At 37.1% G+C, this 19,961-nt stretch overlaps 2 protein-coding genes across 2 annotated transcripts in view; one reads left to right on the top strand and one right to left on the bottom strand.

Annotated features, from left to right (window-relative positions):
• LOC119077397 (heparan sulfate 2-O-sulfotransferase pipe) overlaps nucleotides 1-7,366 on the bottom strand; it is a 118,454-nt gene extending 111,088 nt beyond the window's left edge. The window contains exon 1 of the mRNA XM_037184603.1: nucleotides 6,632-7,366. Coding sequence (XP_037040498.1) covers nucleotides 6,632-6,684 — 53 coding nt within the window. The 5' untranslated portion in view covers nucleotides 6,685-7,366. The remainder of the gene's footprint in view (nucleotides 1-6,631) is intronic.
• A 9,158-nt stretch (nucleotides 7,367-16,524) lies between these two features.
• On the top strand, nucleotides 16,525-18,089 carry LOC119077412 (carbonic anhydrase 13-like). Its single transcript, XM_037184625.1, has 4 exons — nucleotides 16,525-16,670; nucleotides 16,773-16,934; nucleotides 17,039-17,229; nucleotides 17,568-18,089. Exons 1-4 carry the CDS (start codon nucleotides 16,586-16,588, stop codon nucleotides 18,048-18,050), a joined length of 921 nt encoding a protein of 306 aa, XP_037040520.1. The 5' UTR covers nucleotides 16,525-16,585; the 3' UTR covers nucleotides 18,051-18,089.
• Nucleotides 18,090-19,961: the final 1,872 nt, after the last annotated feature.

The raw sequence follows: 19,961 nt of genomic DNA, 5'->3' as shown, positions 1-19,961 counted from the left end.
GAGTCCATTAAGTAGAAGATTTGCGGATTAAAATATTTTTTGGAAATTTCACTCAATAAACATCAAAGTTATTGTTTTCATAAAATTTGTTGTCAAGTACGAATCGGGTCATTTTTACTTTCCGTTTTATTGGTCGTCTTTCCGCGTTATGCACTCAAGTTTTTGTGACTTTTACAAAAACTTTATATTCATGTACCATCACATATGATATGGTGGGCCAATACGAATGTGGAATGTCTAAATTGAAAGTTGTGTTAATTATCAAGTCAGTTTGGAAAAAGACGACCGGCATTTGGTGGATTGACAAAATTGAACCATCCAAGCTGAAGATAAAATCTTGGTTAATAGCGAGAAGGACGTAAAAAATTAGAAAAGAAAACACCTGAAGACTTAGGCCGAACAGCATCTAAGATTTGTTCGTCCAAACAAATCTTCTACTTAGCTAAATTCCAAGTCCTCAATAGATTTACATCACACCTTTGCAACACAGTTAAGTGTCATTAGATTGTCACATCTATTTATCGCGTATACTGGAAATGACTAAGACGTAGCCACATAGAACTGGTCGTTTCTATGTTTCGCTATCTTTATGCGTACAAAGACAGCGAAACATAGAAACGACCATCAGGGCCAAAGACTGGCCAATTTACGTGTGAAGTGTTTTTTCCACTACGGATCTGCGTTTAGGCTGAAAACACACGAGCAATTTTGCGTTGATGCGATTGACAATATTATGCTGCGTTTTTCATTGTTTAGCCAGTGATGACTGTCGGATTACAATGGAGAATGCAGCCTGATTGTCGATTCCATCAACGTAAAATTGTTCGTGTGTTTTCGGCTTTAACTTTCTAACTGTCACTCTTAATGTTCTACTCAAATTATAACTACTGAAGAAAAAGGTGGCGCTTCATATTGGAATCATAGGTTGCTATCTATTTGCTAGATGAGTCAAATTATCTGAGGGCCTCAGCCAGAGGTAGTTTTACTCATCGTGATACTATATGACAAACTATTTTCCTTGTATTATATTGGGTTTTATTTTACGAGCGTGTCAAGGGGTCTTTTCTAAAGGCATAAGTGTCATATTACCTCACTAGTAAAGTATATGATAATTAATATAATCTGGTCATCTATGCTCTCGGTTAATACTCGTCACTGGTTTCGAACGTTTCATTCTGCTCCCGGAAATCTTCGAATCTAACAGGTTATGGGCCTAGATAACGGAGAAACGATTTTGTTTTGGCTATTGGAGAGAAATTTTCAGTGAAAATGTGATGACTAAAATGACTTCACAAAATCGAATATGAATGAGCTTGAAGAATCAGCTGTAATCGAATGTAATCGAACGATTGAATTGCGGACAATCGGAACTCTTGGAAAATCATGGAACATAAAAACGTAAAAATGTTTAACAGTCTCTGTAGCGTGCACTCATCCCACCTACGGAGTTATTTGTAATATTACGATGGTTGAATTACGGTGTAATTGGGATTGAATGTAGAGCTGCAGTTTATTAAGAATTTGTTGTGCTGCTCTTAGTCAGGGATTCTAAATTATAAAAAATTTCAAAAAGTTTTTTTTCTCAAAATTTTTCGGAACGTTTTCAAAATTATTCTGAATTTTCAGAATTGAAATTCCCTAAAACAATCCCTTAGTACAGTAGTTGATTGCTCGCTCGACAAAATTATCACCGAAATACCAGAGAATGTCTTTCCTTTGTGTACACATCCATTGCGCCATTTGGTTTATTTAGATGAACATTCTGTGTGCAGGATCCACTTGCACGAGAAGGGTGGAGACGAATGGAAAGCTCCGAAATAATTATTATAAACAAACAAAATGGCATCAACCGAATGTTTAATTACTAATGATATGAACACACCATCAGTCCCATGACGATTGCAAACAACGAAACCGATAATTTACAATTAGATGAGTATTCCGATACAATTTAATACCTTTTAATGCACTCAACATTATTATTATGGTTAGTTTGGCAGCACACAGACACACAAACACGCGCCAAATCACCTGAAAATGTACTTTGAAATGTACGGTAGGTTAGGTATATATACACTACGTGTACAGAATGTATGTAGGATGCTGTGTGCTAGAAAACCATAATATGGATACCAGCAAAACGTTTAATTTTGGTGAACATGTTTACGTTCCAAATTTACCATTTCGATGACATAAATCTTCCAATTCTTTTTCTCCGTCTCTCTCTCTCATTCCGAACTACGATTTTGCAGAATTTATTCATCAGACGCTATTGATTTCATCAATTATCGTAGATTTTAACATCGTTTGTTGTTAACATTAGCAAATAACGTTATTAATATTTACGAAAATGTGACTCGACGGATGTGTGTATAACCCTGCTCGGATAAAGCATTAAATTTCATTTATTATTCGAAAAATATTCATAAAAAATGAATGAATAGACCGACGAAGCATCACCGGAGCATAAAAGCTTTATCAATTAGAAGAAAACGCGCACGTTTACTTTTGGATGTTTACGTGGCGTTGTAGGTTTATAGAATGAGCGAGGTCTGCAACAAGAGCGGAGCGAGTTGGAATTTCCTATTTTCTCCCATAGGTGAGCACAACGTTTTTCATGCGTGCATGTTATGTTTTGCCGATTTTCTACACGAAACGAAATCATCGATAGGGCGTTCCATTTTGGATATGGTTCACTTTTATGCCGTGGGACATCATACAAAAATGAGTTACTTGTTCACTTTCTCCATCTCCGAAATGGAACAGTCTATTCGCCATATCATTTTCGAAAACATAAACCAATTGTCAGTTCGAATGAGAAAAGTTCTATTTTCTCCCCACGGGAGAGCAACTGCTGCACTTTTCAAAAATGTCATTCGACCAAGAAAACGCAATTTTCTTATGGCCTATTGAGGGGAGAAAATAAGGCAAAACACAATGAAAATTGTCATTTTCTCCCCTCCAAGGCGTAGTCGAAATGGATCTTACAGGCTTAGGGCGTCGAAAGTAGTGCTTGAAACATGAAAATTACGGTTTTCAAATAACTATTTTAGTTTGCCTTTGAACACATTGTTAAGGGCCATCCATAAATTACATCAATTTCTTTCAGTGCTGCCAGCAGATTACGTTAATTAATAACTCGATAAATACTCATGTTGTCGTGATCTACTCTATTTGTTCTAGCCCCTAATTGGGGGATAGAACACTCAATTGACTCAAGAGAACGCAATTTATCGAATTAATAATGAATGAAATCTGCTGGCAGCACTGAAAAAAGGGAACGTCATTTATGGATGATACTCAGGCCTCAGAGCTCAAAGTGTGGCTAGATGTTAATTCCACTTTTATTTTTAACATGACATGATGGTATCGTTCAATAAAGAATGTCTCACAGCCTGTGAGTCTCAGGGTTTATTTTCAAGGATTTAAATTGCCGAAAATTCTAAGAAAAAACAGCTGAAAATATCCCTTGCGTATATATCCCCATCCCCTACAATGCGTAATGTCTGCAATGTGCTCTTTGATCTCTTGTTGAAAGCTCAGACATCCTTGGATGATTCGTATGTTAAGACAAAGGTAGATTAATCAGATTCAGCCGGTAACGGCCGTTAACAGGAGGAGACCGGATGCATTCATTAAAATGAAAGCAACGAAATGTTAAAGTGTAGCAACTGAATGAATAACTTTCGCTGGATTAAATGCGAACCTCCCGTACGATTCAAAAGCAGGGCTTGCCATTTTTTGAAAGATTTTCATTTTTCATGAGCCACATAATCCTCTCACCGTTCTCTGTTCTGTTAACCAATTAACACGCAATTAGTATTAAAACCTTCAGCTGTAGCTGTAAAGTAAAGAAAAACACTTTCTGGTGTGAATCAGTATGAAGGTCAAGGAAAAAACACTTCTAATTAGTTGATGAAACATTTGTGTCTAAAACAAAATAAAAATTATTTTTTACAGCAAATCCATTGGTTAGAACACCGAAATTTCATCCGAAAAATATTTACTTGAAATTTAATGAACGTTAAACAAACACACATTCATCGTGATAAGATTTTAACAAATTCGTTACATCATCCGCATCAGCAGAAAAAGAAACTAGTGAGGGTCCGTAACTATAAAATGAATAACCACCGTAGAAGTTGATGGTTTTTTTGCCTTTGTTTCGATCAATTTGATCAGACTAGTCCCTTGTCTCAAAAAAGTTTGACTTTTTGGTGATTTTCCTGCCTCACGATATCTTTTTAACAAAACGATGTCCCATTAGAGAGGCGAGGGAGCTGAGTGGAAGATTGGCATCGAGATGTTTGAAGGTCTTTACATAAATCGAATAATCAGATTCAAATGTTGTCTTTGGCAGAGTGAGCATAGCTCAAGTTTTTATGTGAGACAGTGGCAAAAAAGAAAACAAATGATGGTATAAATCGTGGGCCCATAACCTGTTCAATTGTTTTCGAACGGAATATAGACGTTTGATGTCAAAATAATTGATTTTATCTCAATTAACTGTCCAATGGTGAACGTATGCAGCTACATTTCTGCTTAAATTTAACGTAAAAACCCCATCTCGAATGAAGCATAAATTATTATTCAATTTATCTGTTGACCTAAGACAACAAGCCGATGACAAATGCAATTTTAAAGCTAAAAAACCGATAGGACGACTCTCGTTTGACGAGTATTATAACTCATCGGCGCTGTTTTTTTTTTGTTAATTTCTAAATATTTCTGTGACCAATGGTGATAATTTTAGTGAAAAAGAAGAAGAAGAAATGTTAATTCGTTAAATTAGTAACGAAAATAAATTTCGATTTGATGATAACGGTAAAATAAAGACGAAGAAAAAAATTAATTAAAAATTCAAATCTTCACTCATGTGGGTATGTAACATTCGTGGCGATAATCAAAGTTTGTTATTATGTTATGCAAGTCGATACAATCGTTAATCAAAAATTGCACCTACTTATTATAGTGCAGGCTCTTCCTTGTGTGCTCTGCGTAGTCCGCGATGGTTTCTGTGTCGACAAAGGGTTGGACAGAGTTAATTGTACTCATGAGAAGACTGTTTTGTTGGATAGAAATTTCGGATTTGTCTTTAAATTACAGTCAGAGGCAGTGAAACTTCAGCATGAATTTTCTTCAGCGGTTTTTACAATCAAAACTGTTTATTCTTGTTTTTACGGATGATGCTGCTACAGACGCGCGTAGTAGTGGGAAAACCGAATAAAAATGTTTCAACAGTTTTGATTGTTTGTATCGATCTGCTGAAAAACGGCTGAGCAAATTCTTGCTAAAATTTCTCTGCCTCCAACTGTACGAAATCTTTGGAAAGATTAAAATTCGAGGGTGACACACTTGAGATCTATGAATAAATGGAATAAATGAAGTGTGTGACCCCTGGCTTAATTTCTGAGTGAAATGTTAGAGTGAATACAAATTGGCAGGGATGGTGTTCATCATGCGATTTCCGGTTAATTAAAATCTTTTACAGACGGAACACATACAGCAGTTCGACTATCGAATCTATTACTTCATTTGATCTAAGTATTTTCAAGAAATTGATTTCAAATCTTGTACTTCATTTTTTTTGAACATGTTCTTTGCTTCGTAAGACCACAATATTTATAACATGAAGATTGGTAAATTCTTTGAAACTTCTAAAAATAGTCCAAAGGAAGTAAGAAAACCTACGAAATCACGAACAAATTTACCGTTCTCTGATACATTTGCCACGCAAGCATGATGATGTGTCGCAAAATTGCTCAAATTCATATTCTTAAAAATTCAGTAAAGACCGTAAGCCGAGAACCCACCTGCATAACAGTCTTTCAAGAGATCGCATTTTAACACAGCACTTCTGATTTGGAACACTATGAGCAACGCGACAGGATGAGGTAAGTTGGAAAATTCCTTGTAAATGTTAACAGAGTAACAGAGTCGCTTTCTGGCCCGACTTTTTATTTTAAAGTCTGCTCAGAAAGCGACCTCTTTCTCTGAAACATGTACATCAAGGGTAGTGTGTATATCTCAGTTGTAGACGGGCGAAATTCTTGGTAAAATTGGTGATAGATCGGTAGTGTTAGTGCCACATGAAGAATTAAATTAAAACTTCCAATTTTTTAATTTATGGCTCTGTCCTGCCTGACAAGCAGAAAATTCGAAAATCTAGCTTGCCAGGCTCGGTACACCTTTCAATAACTTTTTTTTTTAAATTTCATTCTCAAAGTTTGATTGAGTGAAACTTAAACTAGAGCGGTCCATATTACCACCCTTCCAGAGCTCACCTCGGAGCTCACAAACAAAATTGTCAGAGAAAACCTATTTCGTTGTAGATACATATGGAAATGTCACAGCTTGTAGCCACGACAGAGTAAAATAAACCAGACAGGAGCGCCTGACAAGGGAGCTAAACTATCTAGTTGTGTTATATTTCGCAAATAAAATTAATTCAATTTATCTCATTTTGTTCATTTGAGTTCATTTTCATGCAGTGTATTAGGTCCCTTATTTGACGTTTCAAAAATGAACCGCTGCTGCCTGGTTTATTTTACTATGTCGTGAGCCCATATTTTGATATTTTTCAAATGAATTGTTGACCTATCCCAAAAATCTGTTCCAAATTAAAACTTACCTTTTCGGGAAAGTCATTCCCATTCGTCGGTATCTCAGAAAGAGGTTATCCATTTTCTTTGTTATCGCAGCTTCGTAATATCACAAAAATTTAAAAACGAAAAAATTACAAAAATTCTTTCACTTTGAGTCCGTTAAGCTTTGATTATTTGTTTGAAGGTACAAAAAATACGAAGAAAAAAAAACGATTAAACGTCTCCAGTTGATTTATCTTTAACTAAACTTGTACGGCTGAGGTGTGCACATGTTAAATACACGAAAAAGATTCCATAAAAAAAATAACTATCAAAGAACCACAAGAAGTCACTTCTCGGCGAGATTTTATTCTTTTCGTCTGTTAAAGTGGGTTCAACATTTACATCGTACAACGTTCCGTCACATGAGAAAGTCGCGACTTATAGTTAGAACCGTTTTTCACAAGCAAATCATAACACTGGCAAAGGTGTTGATTCCTTCTGTCCCGACACTAATTGTGCTCGACCCGAAACGACGAAGAGAAAATTTTATTTACCAAAATTCCACAACCGAATTTACACAAGCCAATCAAACAAACAAAAACATTTAATTTTTCGATTTGTTTGTTTAACAATATTTTATCGAAGAGAACTCTTCAACGTGCAAGAAATTAAAGAAATTTTAATTGGTAGAGTATCCGGGTACAATGATCCACACCTGACGACGATCGCGAGTCAACTGATTTATTTTACCGTGCGGTAGAGTTTACTTCAAATGACCGCCTTTTAGTTTTTGTTGTTGTTCTTGTTGCTGCTGTTGTTGGTTCGGTTTTTTTTTTTAATTCTCTCGTATCGTCGTTACAGTATTACATTTCTGCGTATAATATAACCTAACTACGATCATATTTACATGAACCGCATCGTTTTCTCATCACTTCTCGCTGATCGTATAAAATATACCCACCACGTACAATGTTAAGAAGAAAAAAGTAAATCAAACGAAAACTAACCGAACTAAGTCTTAAAAGAGAGATGTTTCATTTATCGTTGTTTACCTTTCTTTTTGCGATCATCTGTTTCGTTGTTTTTATTTCATTTTTTTATTGTAACAGAGTTGATTGCTATGGAGAGCATGATCTCGGTCATCTGTTGAGAAGTAGTTGAATTATACTGATACTGATACATGAATATTGTCTGCGATAAGTCTGCGACATGTTTTCGAAAATCTCTTACGTTTATTATGATGAGAACGAGAATTTGATGAGCTTTGGTCTTTAGAATTTTTTTCTTTAATTTTCTGCTGAAACTTCTGCGGAGATTCCTCCGTTGCTGGATCAAATTTTACATTTTATTGTTTTTGCACTCAGGATGGTCCGGAGAATCTTTTTATAAATATGCTTTTCATCCATGGGGCGTGAATAACCTTCTTTTCTTCACTCAAATGTGGTGAGAAGATGACGTTTTGTTGACGCTCTATCTGATGACAGTTCGGCTGAGAATTTTGTTTATTTTCTCACCTCTTGTTTCTACCATGGGGTGAACAAGAGTTTTTTCTCTGTCAGTCTGTTAGTTTGTTTTGGTTTTGAAAAAGGTGAAACAAATTGATGTGTTTGGTTCGTGGATAAAAGCGGTTATTCGCGCAACGCTCGAATGATGGTTATTTGTTTACCAAGGGGAGAAAATAGGAAATTCCAACTCGATCGAATTACAGCAACAGATTCGCTTTGGCTACAAACTTTCTCTTGTGTTGGATTAGGGGTGTGCGATGGATAAAGAATCTAGACTGGCGTAGTCCACAAAAAATTGTTATCCTCCCCAGATGTCAAAAATGGATTTAAAAAATTTTCAAAAATGCATTTACAGCTTGCGACAAACCTATTTCGACCTTTACCTAAAAAAACTTCTTTGAGATTTTTGCTAACTGTATAAGTTCTATTCTACTCATTGGAGTCCAATGCAACAGAAAAAAATAAAATCCAGAAGAAGTTTGTCGGAAAAGTGTTCTTCATGAGTCGTCAAAGTTATCTCAGCTGAGACATTTTGCCCCAATGTTAGGCCAAACAAACACCCACGATACAAACGTTTCTCACATGATTTTTAAAAACTTTCCTGTTCTGGATAGTCTACAACATTCGCAAGAGTTTAAGCTTACTTGAGCAAAAGTTGAATCATTTTTCAGATGAATTTACGAATTTTCAAGTTCAAGATCCTCTCAATTTTTCATAGTCGGTGAACTATGACGACTCACGAAGAACACTTCTCCGACAAACTTCTTTCGGATTTTATTTTTTTTCTGTTGCATTGGACTCCAATTAGTATCATAGGACTGATACAGCTAACAAAAATCTCAAAGAAGTTTTTTGGTGGATGTCGAAATAGGTGGGGGCCGAAAACTCGAAAATTTAGCTTCTATGATTTGTCGCAAGTTATAAATGAATTTTTCAAAATTTTTAAAATCGATTTTTGACATCTAGTGAGGATAACAATTTTATGTGGACTACGCCAGTCTCGATCCTTTATCCATCGCACACCCCTATTGTTGTATCAGTGGGCCAACTAAAAAACAAATGATGCAAATTCCTGTCTAATTTTACTAACGTCCACTGTAAGTTGACAATTGCTAATTGCAAAAATGGACCAGTCACAAGATTGGTATACTCATATGTGTCAAAAGCATTTGCCTGTTAAGCGAAATGGTTATTTGTTTACTCGCTTCGCTCTAGCCGCACATTTTCGCTCTCGTTGAAACTTCCTATGTCTTCCCTTGGTAAACAAATAATTCTTCATTCGTGCGTGACGTGAATAACCGTTCTTATCAACGAAACAAACATTATCAATTTGATTTCAACTTTTTTCAAAATCAAAACAGAATGACAGTTACAAAGAGAAAAAAACTCTTGTTCACCCGAAATGACATCAGATAGAGCGTCAACAAAACGCCATCTTCTCACCGCATCTGAGTGGACAAAAGAAGAATACATGCCACACGGATGGAAAATATTTCGAGAATGATAATATTGTCAACATCTATGCGTTGAACTAAAACCAGTATTGCATATTATGGGGAAAAATGATGAAGTTACACTCTACGGTAGAACTCTTCCGGCAAAATATGATTTGATTGGATGCGATGAAGGTTTGTCTTAATTATGCTAATTTCGCACACCTCTCCCTCTCCCTCTGTAAAATTCCGACTCTAAGAGAATTGTTGCAGCAAACAAAACGAACAGTGACTGTACATACCATTGCAAAAGACTTTGACAACGACACGATGCGGATGTTGTGGGTATGTATTGCCATTATCTATAGGTACAAGTTCTAAGAACTCAGTATCTCTTTGATGTGTAATGATTGATGAAAAACTAAGAACATCGGAAAGCCATGCACATTGAGCGAGTTGTGCAAATTCCACACTTTTGTCAGTTGACTTCTAACGGACTAAATTACCGAAAAAAGTTTTGTTAATTTGTTCACCGGCCACGAATCGCACTTTTATTTTCCATCATGGGCGAGCGTTAGCATAGCGCCAGTGACGCAGGTCCTATTACTAGAAAAAAAAAATGTCGTAGATTGCAGAACCATACATACAGCAAATATTGAAGTTCTACAATTCAAATCCGAATGACTCCAAATTAGCTTTAAAAAAAAACTAGGCGTCCGTACGAGTTCAACGAGCTATCACACGTTCTTGTAGCTCAAAATTTGGCCAAAATTTGGGTGGAACGGGCCTCGTTTGGGAGCTAGGGCTTCTGGAAGTTTCCATCCCTATAACAGCGTGTTTTATGTGTGTGTATGTGTGTGTATGTGTGTGTCAGAAGAAATAATTTTTTTTCACCTAGTAATTATGAATTGTGATTGGTAAATGTCGGGAAAACTGTTTTGATGAATTTGGGTTATTTTCGACATGAGTGAGGTGTTCCAAGGCTGGTTCCTAAATTTTGGGTTGACAGATGATTCCTCTGGCACTTCCTAACTTCCATCGGATTTTTCGATGGATTTGGGTTATTTTTGATATAAACAAGGGTTCCGAGGTGGGTTCCTAAATTTTGGGATGACAGATGATTTCTCTGGCATTTCCTAACTTCCATCAGATTTTTCGATGGATTTGGGTTATTTTCGATATAAGTGAGGTGTTCCAAGGTTCGTTCCTAAATTTTGGGATGAGAGACGATTCCTCTAGCACTTCCTAACTTCCATCGGATATTTCGATGGATTTGGGTTATTTTCGATATAAGTGAGGTGTTTCCAGATAATTTCCTAAACTTTTAATTGCAGATTCGGATAGAGTATCTTCTGAAACGTCGAGAAAACACTTTTTCTGGAAAAAGCATGTTCGCGAAATTTTGCGGTTTTCGCGTTTTCGGATGGAAGATATAGATGATATAAATTGCAACCAAATAACATAACAGAAAATCAAACCAAACTTCCTAAACAGCGTTTGTTTTGGAAGTATGCACAAGGACTTGCGTCACATTTACTCTTTGAGTGTTTTTGACTGATCTTCCTTTTAGAACACCTAACCGTGATTGATTGATCTCTAATTTGTCACTCATTCCTCTCAGCCGATTGAAAATCTTAACGAAGCGGAATGATGAAATCTGATTGATGTGATTTCAACACAAAGATGCATTAACGGTCGCTGCAAGAGGAACAATATTTTGCTTCCTTTAACGAAATGAATTAATACAACAGACCGGTGCGACGACGACGACGACGGTATAATGTAAATCGGTTGATTGAGAAAGTAGGTTTATAGGTTCTATTATTCATTGTTCTCACCCACTGTGTGGCTGGCTTTATTAGCTATTTATTTTAAAAGAATTTCCATTTGGAATGTTTAACACTTAATCATAGAGCAAAGAGTAAAGTAGTTAAGTGTCGATGTAAATACAAAGTAATCGGCGACAATGAAAGCACACACTCTGAAAGTACGAAATTTTACCAAAATTCAATTAGCTTTTCAAAATTCAAATTCAAACACATTAAAATCTGAAAAGTTTTTTTCTTCTTTCTCCTCTATATTCGCTCGTTTTCAATTAGCACTTTATACAGTTTTAGTCATGGGTATAAAGTGATTAACGTGTGTAATTTTTTCATGTTTGCACGGATACATCGTCTCGGTCTCTGGCTCATATATGTTAATTTATGGAGACAGAACTGTAGCGTACACGCAAGAAAATTGGGCATGGGCACGTATTGGCACTTGAGCTGCACTGTAGATGGCGTCACTTTTCATCTCATTTTTCCATATATTTTTGACGTATCTTTGCTAATAGGTTTGTTCCAAGTAACTGGAAACACAAATTTTCACTGGTCGAACGAACACGATTTCATCCACAGAGTCATACATATTGATGAGGTTATGGATGAAATTTGACAGTTCGTATGGCCTTGGAACAGACCTATAGTGTTGACAGCTTACACCTAAAGTTTTATTTTTAAAAAGATGCTAATATGACGACTGAGTCGTTTCGACGGATAGAAGGAAGATGTCGAATGATTTTGAATTTGGTCACGACAGAGTAAAGTTAACCAGGCAGGTACGCTGATTTGACTAGGGACCTGAATAATCTAGTAGCCCCATATTTTTGCGAATAAAAATTTTCAATTTATGTCATTTGAGTTCATTTTCATACAGTGTATTAGGTCCCTTATTTGACGTTTCGAAAATGAACCGCTCCTGCCTGGTTTATTTTACTCTGCCGTGATTTGGCCGATAGAAAATGCATTGAATTCTATTTCAAAAAACCAGCTGTCATTCGTCAAATTCCATCTATCCGTCGAAACGACGTCCCAGTCGTCTTATAAGCATCTCTTCCAATTTGATTAAGGTGTAAGCAGGCAACACCATTTATCAAAGATCATGCTCATTTTTGCATAGAAAAGTAACGCCATCTATAGTGCAGCTCACGGTGTAAATAGTCTTAAAGTAACTATTCGCACACGGTGCGGCGAGCCTTTTTCTTCTTCGAATATAGTTGAAAAATAGTGTTCCACAACTGTTAACTTCAGCAAAGAAGTGTTCTATTGGGAAAGGTGAAAATTGACACAATTTTAGCAGGTTGCTCTTTACCCAATGTGAAGTAAATAAACTTTCGACTGGCAAATCCAAAGTATTTAAAGAAAGAGAAGGCAAAGGGTGAACGATTTAAATAGAATTTCTTAGTGTTGTCATACTCTTCGCAATATTTCAGCTGTCATAATGACCAAGCTCCACTGAGTCTATTGAAATAGTCATTGCAATACTGCAAGAAAGACGGAGCTTTACTAAAATTCGACGTGAAATTGCAGCCGGCATTGCTTTATTGTTTATTATTGTACTTTGGACAGAGAAATGATGAACGGCGCTGTTGAGTATCACGACACTTTATTTTGGTTTGATTGGTTCTCTGCAGAGAACTGTTAAGTCAGTACACATGCGGCGCGATAGACAGAACAAGTGAATGACAGCTGACACCTATGGGATAGAATTCGTATGAAATTTTCTCGCATTCTATTTTCAGTCTACTTCAGTCAACAGTAGTCAACAGTAGTCAACAGACATGCCAACGGCAGCTCACACGCCGTTTCACACATGAGGAGAGATATGCGTGAACCGAAAATTTGTTATTTGAAAAATGTATTTTTGTGACGGTTAGTCCATAACTCTCGTCACATGTAAATGACACTCACATGGGCGAGAAAATTCCCTAAAAAATCCATTTAAACTGAGCTGAGTCTGTCTCGTGTCTCATACAACCCATCTGCCTAGCGGAGTATAGAATTGAAGGCATGAGCTGCCGTTACCATTTCTCTGTTTAAGTCTCTGACTTTAGACAAATCTATGACAACTTTTGTCAGCAGCGTTTTGAACGTCAACTACGCTCTGGCTGCCTATGAAGGGGTTACTAATGAAATAGTACTTGAACTTGAACTTGCGTTAGGTTCATGTATTTTTTGGAAAGGTCGTTCTGAGACATAGAAATTTCAATTAATTATAAAGGGTTGTCCATAAAAGACGTCCAGATTTAGATAGAGAGGGGAGAGTTCAACAAACAATGTTAAATGCATGGGAAAAGCATTGATGTAGGTGAGGGGGAGAGTCAAAAGCTACCAAAAAAGTACAGACGTCTTTCATCGAACAGTCCATTTGACAAATATCTTAAAATACTCTCTGATATGCTAGTCTCCCAGCATTTCACACATTTTCAGAGCCCCTTCAACATATTAATGCAAAACCTTCTGATTTGTTGTAACATACAGTTCGGTTCATAAGGTCACATTCGTCAAATTTATTTTTTTTTCAATTTTGATTTACATGCATTCCAAGCTGAATTTTACCACATTTATGCATACAAAATATGCTCAGCTCATCGTTGTATTACAGGCATGTGAAATATGTCCCCATTGACTGCGTAGGATGCGTATGGTAAATGTTTACCACTTGTTGCACGTAAACAGTATTCGAACAATGTTTAGTGCGTGCATAAATGTGTTTCCTCAAATTCGCCCATCCTCGTATTTTGGTGAATATTTTCTGAGTGTATGGAAAGTTCAACATCATAATCGCTCATTTAGAAGCTGAAGTTGGCAAAAGTTTTTATTTTATTTTCCGAAATGCACTTTCGTTTTGTTTTTATTACACAAAAGTTTATACGGGATGACTCGATAGTAATTTGTTTGATTTAGTATAATGATTACATTCGCACTGGTGCATCGGCACTATACGTACATACATTATGTTTACAGAACTCATCATCATCATCACTCTGTGAAAAATGAGCATTTTATCCTACAATGGTTGGCATGGTTTAAATCATAATATTTGCTGTGGTTGTGACGCAGTGACGCATGTCCCTCCTCACTTTGTACAAAATCCAATTTTTGCATTACTCAAAGTTGAGGAGGTTACGCCAATCACCATTTTTTCACTCAAGTACCTCAAATTTGTACCGAAACCGATTATCAGTTTTGAATGGAATGTCAGATTTGAACCGATTTTCAGTTTTAGGCCGATTCTAAGTTCTGAACCGATTTTTAAATTTCAACGGAATATCAGTTTTGAACTGATTGTCAGGTTGGGTAGAAAGGATTGCCAGATTGGACACGATTAACAGTTTTAGGCCGATTCTTAGTTTTAAACAGTTTGTCAGATTTGAACCGATTTTCAAATTTGAACCGATTGTCAGTTTAAGGCCGATTCTAAGCTTTGAACTGTTTGTCAGTTTTAAACCGATTGTCGGATTTGAACCGATTGTCAGTTTTAGACCGATTCTCAGTTGTGAACCGATTTTTAGATTTCAACGGAATATCATTTTTGAACTGATTGTCGGGTTGGGTTGAAAGGATTGTCAGATTTGAACCGATTATCAGTTTTAGGCCGATTCTTAGTTTGAAACAGTTTGTCAGATTTGAGCCGATTGTCAAATTTGAACCGATTATCAGTTTTAGGCCGATTCTTAGTTTTAAACAGTTTGTCAGATTTGAACCGATTGTCAAATTTGAACCGATTGTCAGTTTAAGGCCGATTCTCAGCTTTGAACTGTTTGTCAGTTTTGAACCGATTGTCGGATTTGAAGCGATTTTCAGTTTTAGGCCGATTCTCAGTTGTGAACCGATTTTTAGATTTCAACGGAATATCATTTTTGAACCGATTGTCGGGTTGGGTTGAAAGGATTGTGAGATTTGAACAGATTGACAGATTTCAACGGAATGTGAATTTTGAATCGATTTTCAGATTTGAACCGATTTGTTCCACAATAGATGACATTATAGATCAGAGTAAAGTATTCTGGTGATATCAAAGAGTAAGACTTCTCATGTTATTTTCCTTGCCTTGTCGTTCATACAAAAACTTTATTCGTCGTTTATGCTAATAAAAACCTACACTGACAAAAAAGTTTCGAAAAACTCACCTGTAGCAGGTAACTTTGTCTCCAGGTAATCTACATTATCTGCCGCAGCTGTATTTTTTGTATGGGGCGCTACAGCTGTGGCAGCTATTGTAGATTACCTGGAGACAAAGTTACCTGCAGCAGCTGATTTTTCGAAACTTTTTTGTCAGTGAATTTGTTAAAAAACATTTTATCTTTCATACCGCGCACCGGTAACAGTAGAATCCTGGGTAAACCGAAAATACTGAAACGGGACCGTCTCTCATACAAATTTTGGCACTGTAAAAAAATCTGGAACATTTTTCAAAGAAAATAGTACTCCATTTGACAGCTGTCACTCCAAGCCCTTTGGCTTGAAGTGCGTTGTCCACAACCGTGGTATCTACTATCTGCAAGCGAGACTACTGTATATTGAGTGCATGCTTGAAACTATTCTCATTGGTGGATACACACACAAACTATCTGTTTCATCAACGCACTTCAAGCATGAGTGGTAATTTAAATAGAGTACTGAAACTTGACAATGTAGCATACAAACGTAAAACACTGTGAAAATATTTTCATGTAAAATAGAGTATTTTGTGCAGCTGACAACTATGATCACTCATGCTTGAAGTGCGTTGGTTTCATCGAATGCTGTTTATCAACACTAACTAACGATAAAAGTTCTGAACAAAGTATCGTCTCTGATTTTGATTGAGCTTTGAAGAACTCAACGGTTGAGTCACTCAACCCCTAATTTGGTCTCCGTTCCGTACGCATGGGTGATGTCTCTGTACGCATCTTTGAATACCGAAAAAAAAAGTTTTCTTCCAGTGTTCTAAGCATCTGGTTGTGTGAATACGCGACGCAGCTGTTGTTAGTGCCACTCTATAACATTGTAAACTCTAACTAGTTGAACCTCAACGCTCAATAGATATGGCCAAATTCCAACATAAGCAAATAAGCGCACGAAGTCTTCTAATTAAACACAGATCCGATTACGTAAATCGAACGAGAAAACAATTGGTTTACGTTTGCAATTTGTTTAAATTTGCTTTTAACGAAAAAGGCTAATATCGCGAGAAAATATGTTTGGCAGGAAGGCAAGATCCAATATACGTTTGCCGTTCCATCACATTGCTAAAAATGACTTTCACAAAGTCAGTTGTATTCATTGTGCTCACTGTAGCATTGGGATCTCATTCTCTGCACCCCATATGGGATGAACGATGTAAGCGTTGACTACGTTGGTCGGTATTTTGAATTCGAATTTTTCGTCGTAAAATTTACATTGCGATAGTAAACCGCTTTAACCCAGCGTTAACATTTTCAGTTCAGGATGAGTGGACAGGAACTTGTGCATCTGGATTACTTCAGACACCCATTGCGATACCCTCCATTTCTGAACGTAATTTAACGCAATTCATGACACTTGAGTTCACCAACATGAAGGTGCCAATTAACCAAGTTACGGTTACCAATCTGGGACGACACAGTAAGTGCAGGAAAATGTAAATGGACGCAGAGAGTCAAGACTTTCACTCATCGTTGAATGCAGATCCTTAACTGAATTTATTTAAACTTCATTCCCTTCATTAGCTCTGTTCGAATGGGAACGAGACGGCAGTGCTCAATATCCACAAAGATATTTTAAATTAAAAACGTCCCAAGACGTAGCCCCATTCCGTAAGGGAAAGAAGTACGTGCTTCAAAATGTCCACGTCCATCACAATTTAAATGCGCACACTGGCACTCTTCATGCTATTGATGGTTGGAAGTACGCCATGGAGGTAATGCAAACCAATTAGGGGTTGTCCATAAGGAAAGCCCAAGATTTTGCTTTAGGTGAACAATAATGGGGAACAGACGGAAGACGGAAATTCGAAAGTTTTTACAGACGTCATTTTATGTAATAAGGCTCGATTTCCACTTACCGTGAGAGAGAAGATTGCATTTTTTCTCTTTTTCTTTGTTTCCTCGACAGCTCGCTCTCTCACGGCTCTCGTACAGAGTACTTTTTGTTTAATGGAAACCGTCCTTAGCATTTATGGAGAGGACAACCTCTTTCAGTTCCTTGACATTTCAAGGTTATTCGAAGCTCATCTCTCTCTCTCTCTCCCATTCGTAGATGCATTTGCTGTTTCTATTACCCGAATTCGATCACGATTATTTGAGAGCGTTCGAATCAGGTCCCGGAAACGCATTCGAACTGTCCATCCTCTGGCGCTTGTCGAATAAACACAACGCTGCGTGGTCTCTACTGAACGATCTGACCCTTAGCCAGAAATTGTCGGAAAACCAAACGATCACTTCGTCGGGTGAAACGAGTTTTCGCTTAAGTGACTTTATACCGAAAAACAGTCACTTCGTGCTCTACCCCGGATCCATGTGTTTCAACAACTGTCTGGAAACGAATACATGGATTGTGTTCGATCAACCTATGGACTTTGATACGGCTGATTTGGGCATGCGACATTGGACGTACATTTCGGACGGCGTTGAGATACCGCTGCATAGAAATATTCGGCACATACAGTCGCGTAACGGTAGACCAGTTTATCATGGTATTGCGCAACAGGTGATGTTCAAGGATCCAAGTTGTCGTGTGTAAATTAACGCTCGACTAAATTGAGGAGAATTTTTAAAAGTTTCAAATATTCAATAAACGCATTTCACGATGCATTTCGCAGTTTTTAAATTAAACGTTAGTTACGATGTCAAAATATGACGTCAGACTATACAACGTCAACCACCAATTACATGTTTAATCATGTTTAAAACACTACTTTTGTCGCCCATAACATTTGCATTACATGAAAAGTCTGGTTTTAGTGTGTTTAAAGACATCGACGTGACGATCGGTTGTTCATTTTTGTGTGCAAATTAACCACAACCAACTTTGCTTCAAATGGATTCCAATTTATCCAATTAATATACAAACCAGGTATGGTCTGTTCATACAAACCGGAGGACATAGCGAATCGCTATGTCCTCCGCTACATACAAAGTTTGACATTCGACCATACCTTGCGTTGACATTCATTGCGTTTATCTAGTTCATTTTCATTCATTTTAATAGTTATTGATGACATCAAGTGCGAAGTACTTTATTAGGATCTAGATGTGTAATTATTACACGAGGCCGCAGGCCGTGTGTCATAATACACATCGTGAGCCTAATCAAGTACTTCACACCGAGATTCATACAACGTTTTATGCAACAGAGCGATCGAAAGTTCGAAGTTTTCGAACATTATGATCTCGAGTTGCATAAACAATTGATTATACGAATCCCTGGAAACCATTATGACGGGTAAGTATTTTGAAGGGGAAATTTGATTGGAGCAAAGAACTTGCGGTAACTGTCAAACGCTTACATAAACGAATTTCTCCTTCATTTGACACTTCCCGCAAGTTTGAACAAAAGAAGATTTCGCCCTCATAACAGTCTAATATGCCAAATCGTGAAGTTAGTTGCATTGAAGTGAATCAATCGACCAAATAAAAAATGGGCTCGGTTTTTAAGACCAATGCAGCCGTTGCAAATTTGTTGCCTACATTTAGGCGGACAAATATTCTATTTTTTGATGATTTCTTTGTACTAAAATCTTTTTTTAACAAGAAAAGCCAATGAAGCACACGAAAATGTGATTCTTTTAAAGGAAAAATTGGTTTGTGGGTGATAACTTATCCCACTTCTGCACAGGTTTCTCCAAGATATTTTTGCATATTTTTAGTCAGCTCGGAGCCCTGAACAAGGTTCCACAACATTTTTTGATTTTCATCTGTACCGTAGGTGACAGTGGTGCATAGCCCATCCTATCTACAGAGAGAGAGTGGTGGAAAGCTGGTTGTGGTTGCAATCGATAGTCCCTGAAATTCTAATAACAATTGTACAAAAATTCGAGACCGTAAGTGGAAGTGAAGCCTGCAGAGACACGATAAAGTTTAAAAAACGGGATTTTGAAACAGTCATAGAGGCGTGGATGCTTGAGGAATGAAGGTAGTAAATATTTCTAGCAGTAGAGCAGTAGAGTCCTCTACCAACGACCAAAAAATAATTTTTGGAGGCCGTCTACGTAAAGGCTGACAGTAGCTCAAAGTTTTACTGAGCTGTCAATCAACACCACATTTGCAGTGAATCATGTCAACAGTGAATAAGTGAAATGTGTCCTTCACATGTGTCGGTGAAATGAAATTCTCATAAATTTTTTCACGCGAACTAAAAGTTTTGACAGTTGACCCGTACATTTTGTGTCAAAATTTCATTTCACCGGCTGGCTGTAAACTTCAAGGCTGTATACTTTGGGGAGGTCACGCAGACCGCCATTTTATTAGATACGCGGGAACACACCACGTCTGATGATTTTACATGTAAAAAATTTCACCACATCATCAAGACGACGAGAATCATCAGAGTAGGTGAATTTTTGTATGAAATCGGCCATTTTATCATCAACTGTGTTTATGTGGTGTTTACTGTGGTGTGTAACCCGCGTATCTGTATCTGCGTGACCTCCCC

Source organism: Bradysia coprophila, unplaced genomic scaffold (assembly GCF_014529535.1).
Source record: "Bradysia coprophila strain Holo2 unplaced genomic scaffold, BU_Bcop_v1 contig_235, whole genome shotgun sequence".
Lineage (NCBI taxonomy): Eukaryota > Metazoa > Arthropoda > Insecta > Diptera > Sciaridae > Bradysia > Bradysia coprophila.
This window is presented reverse-complemented; position numbering and strand designations above follow the sequence as displayed.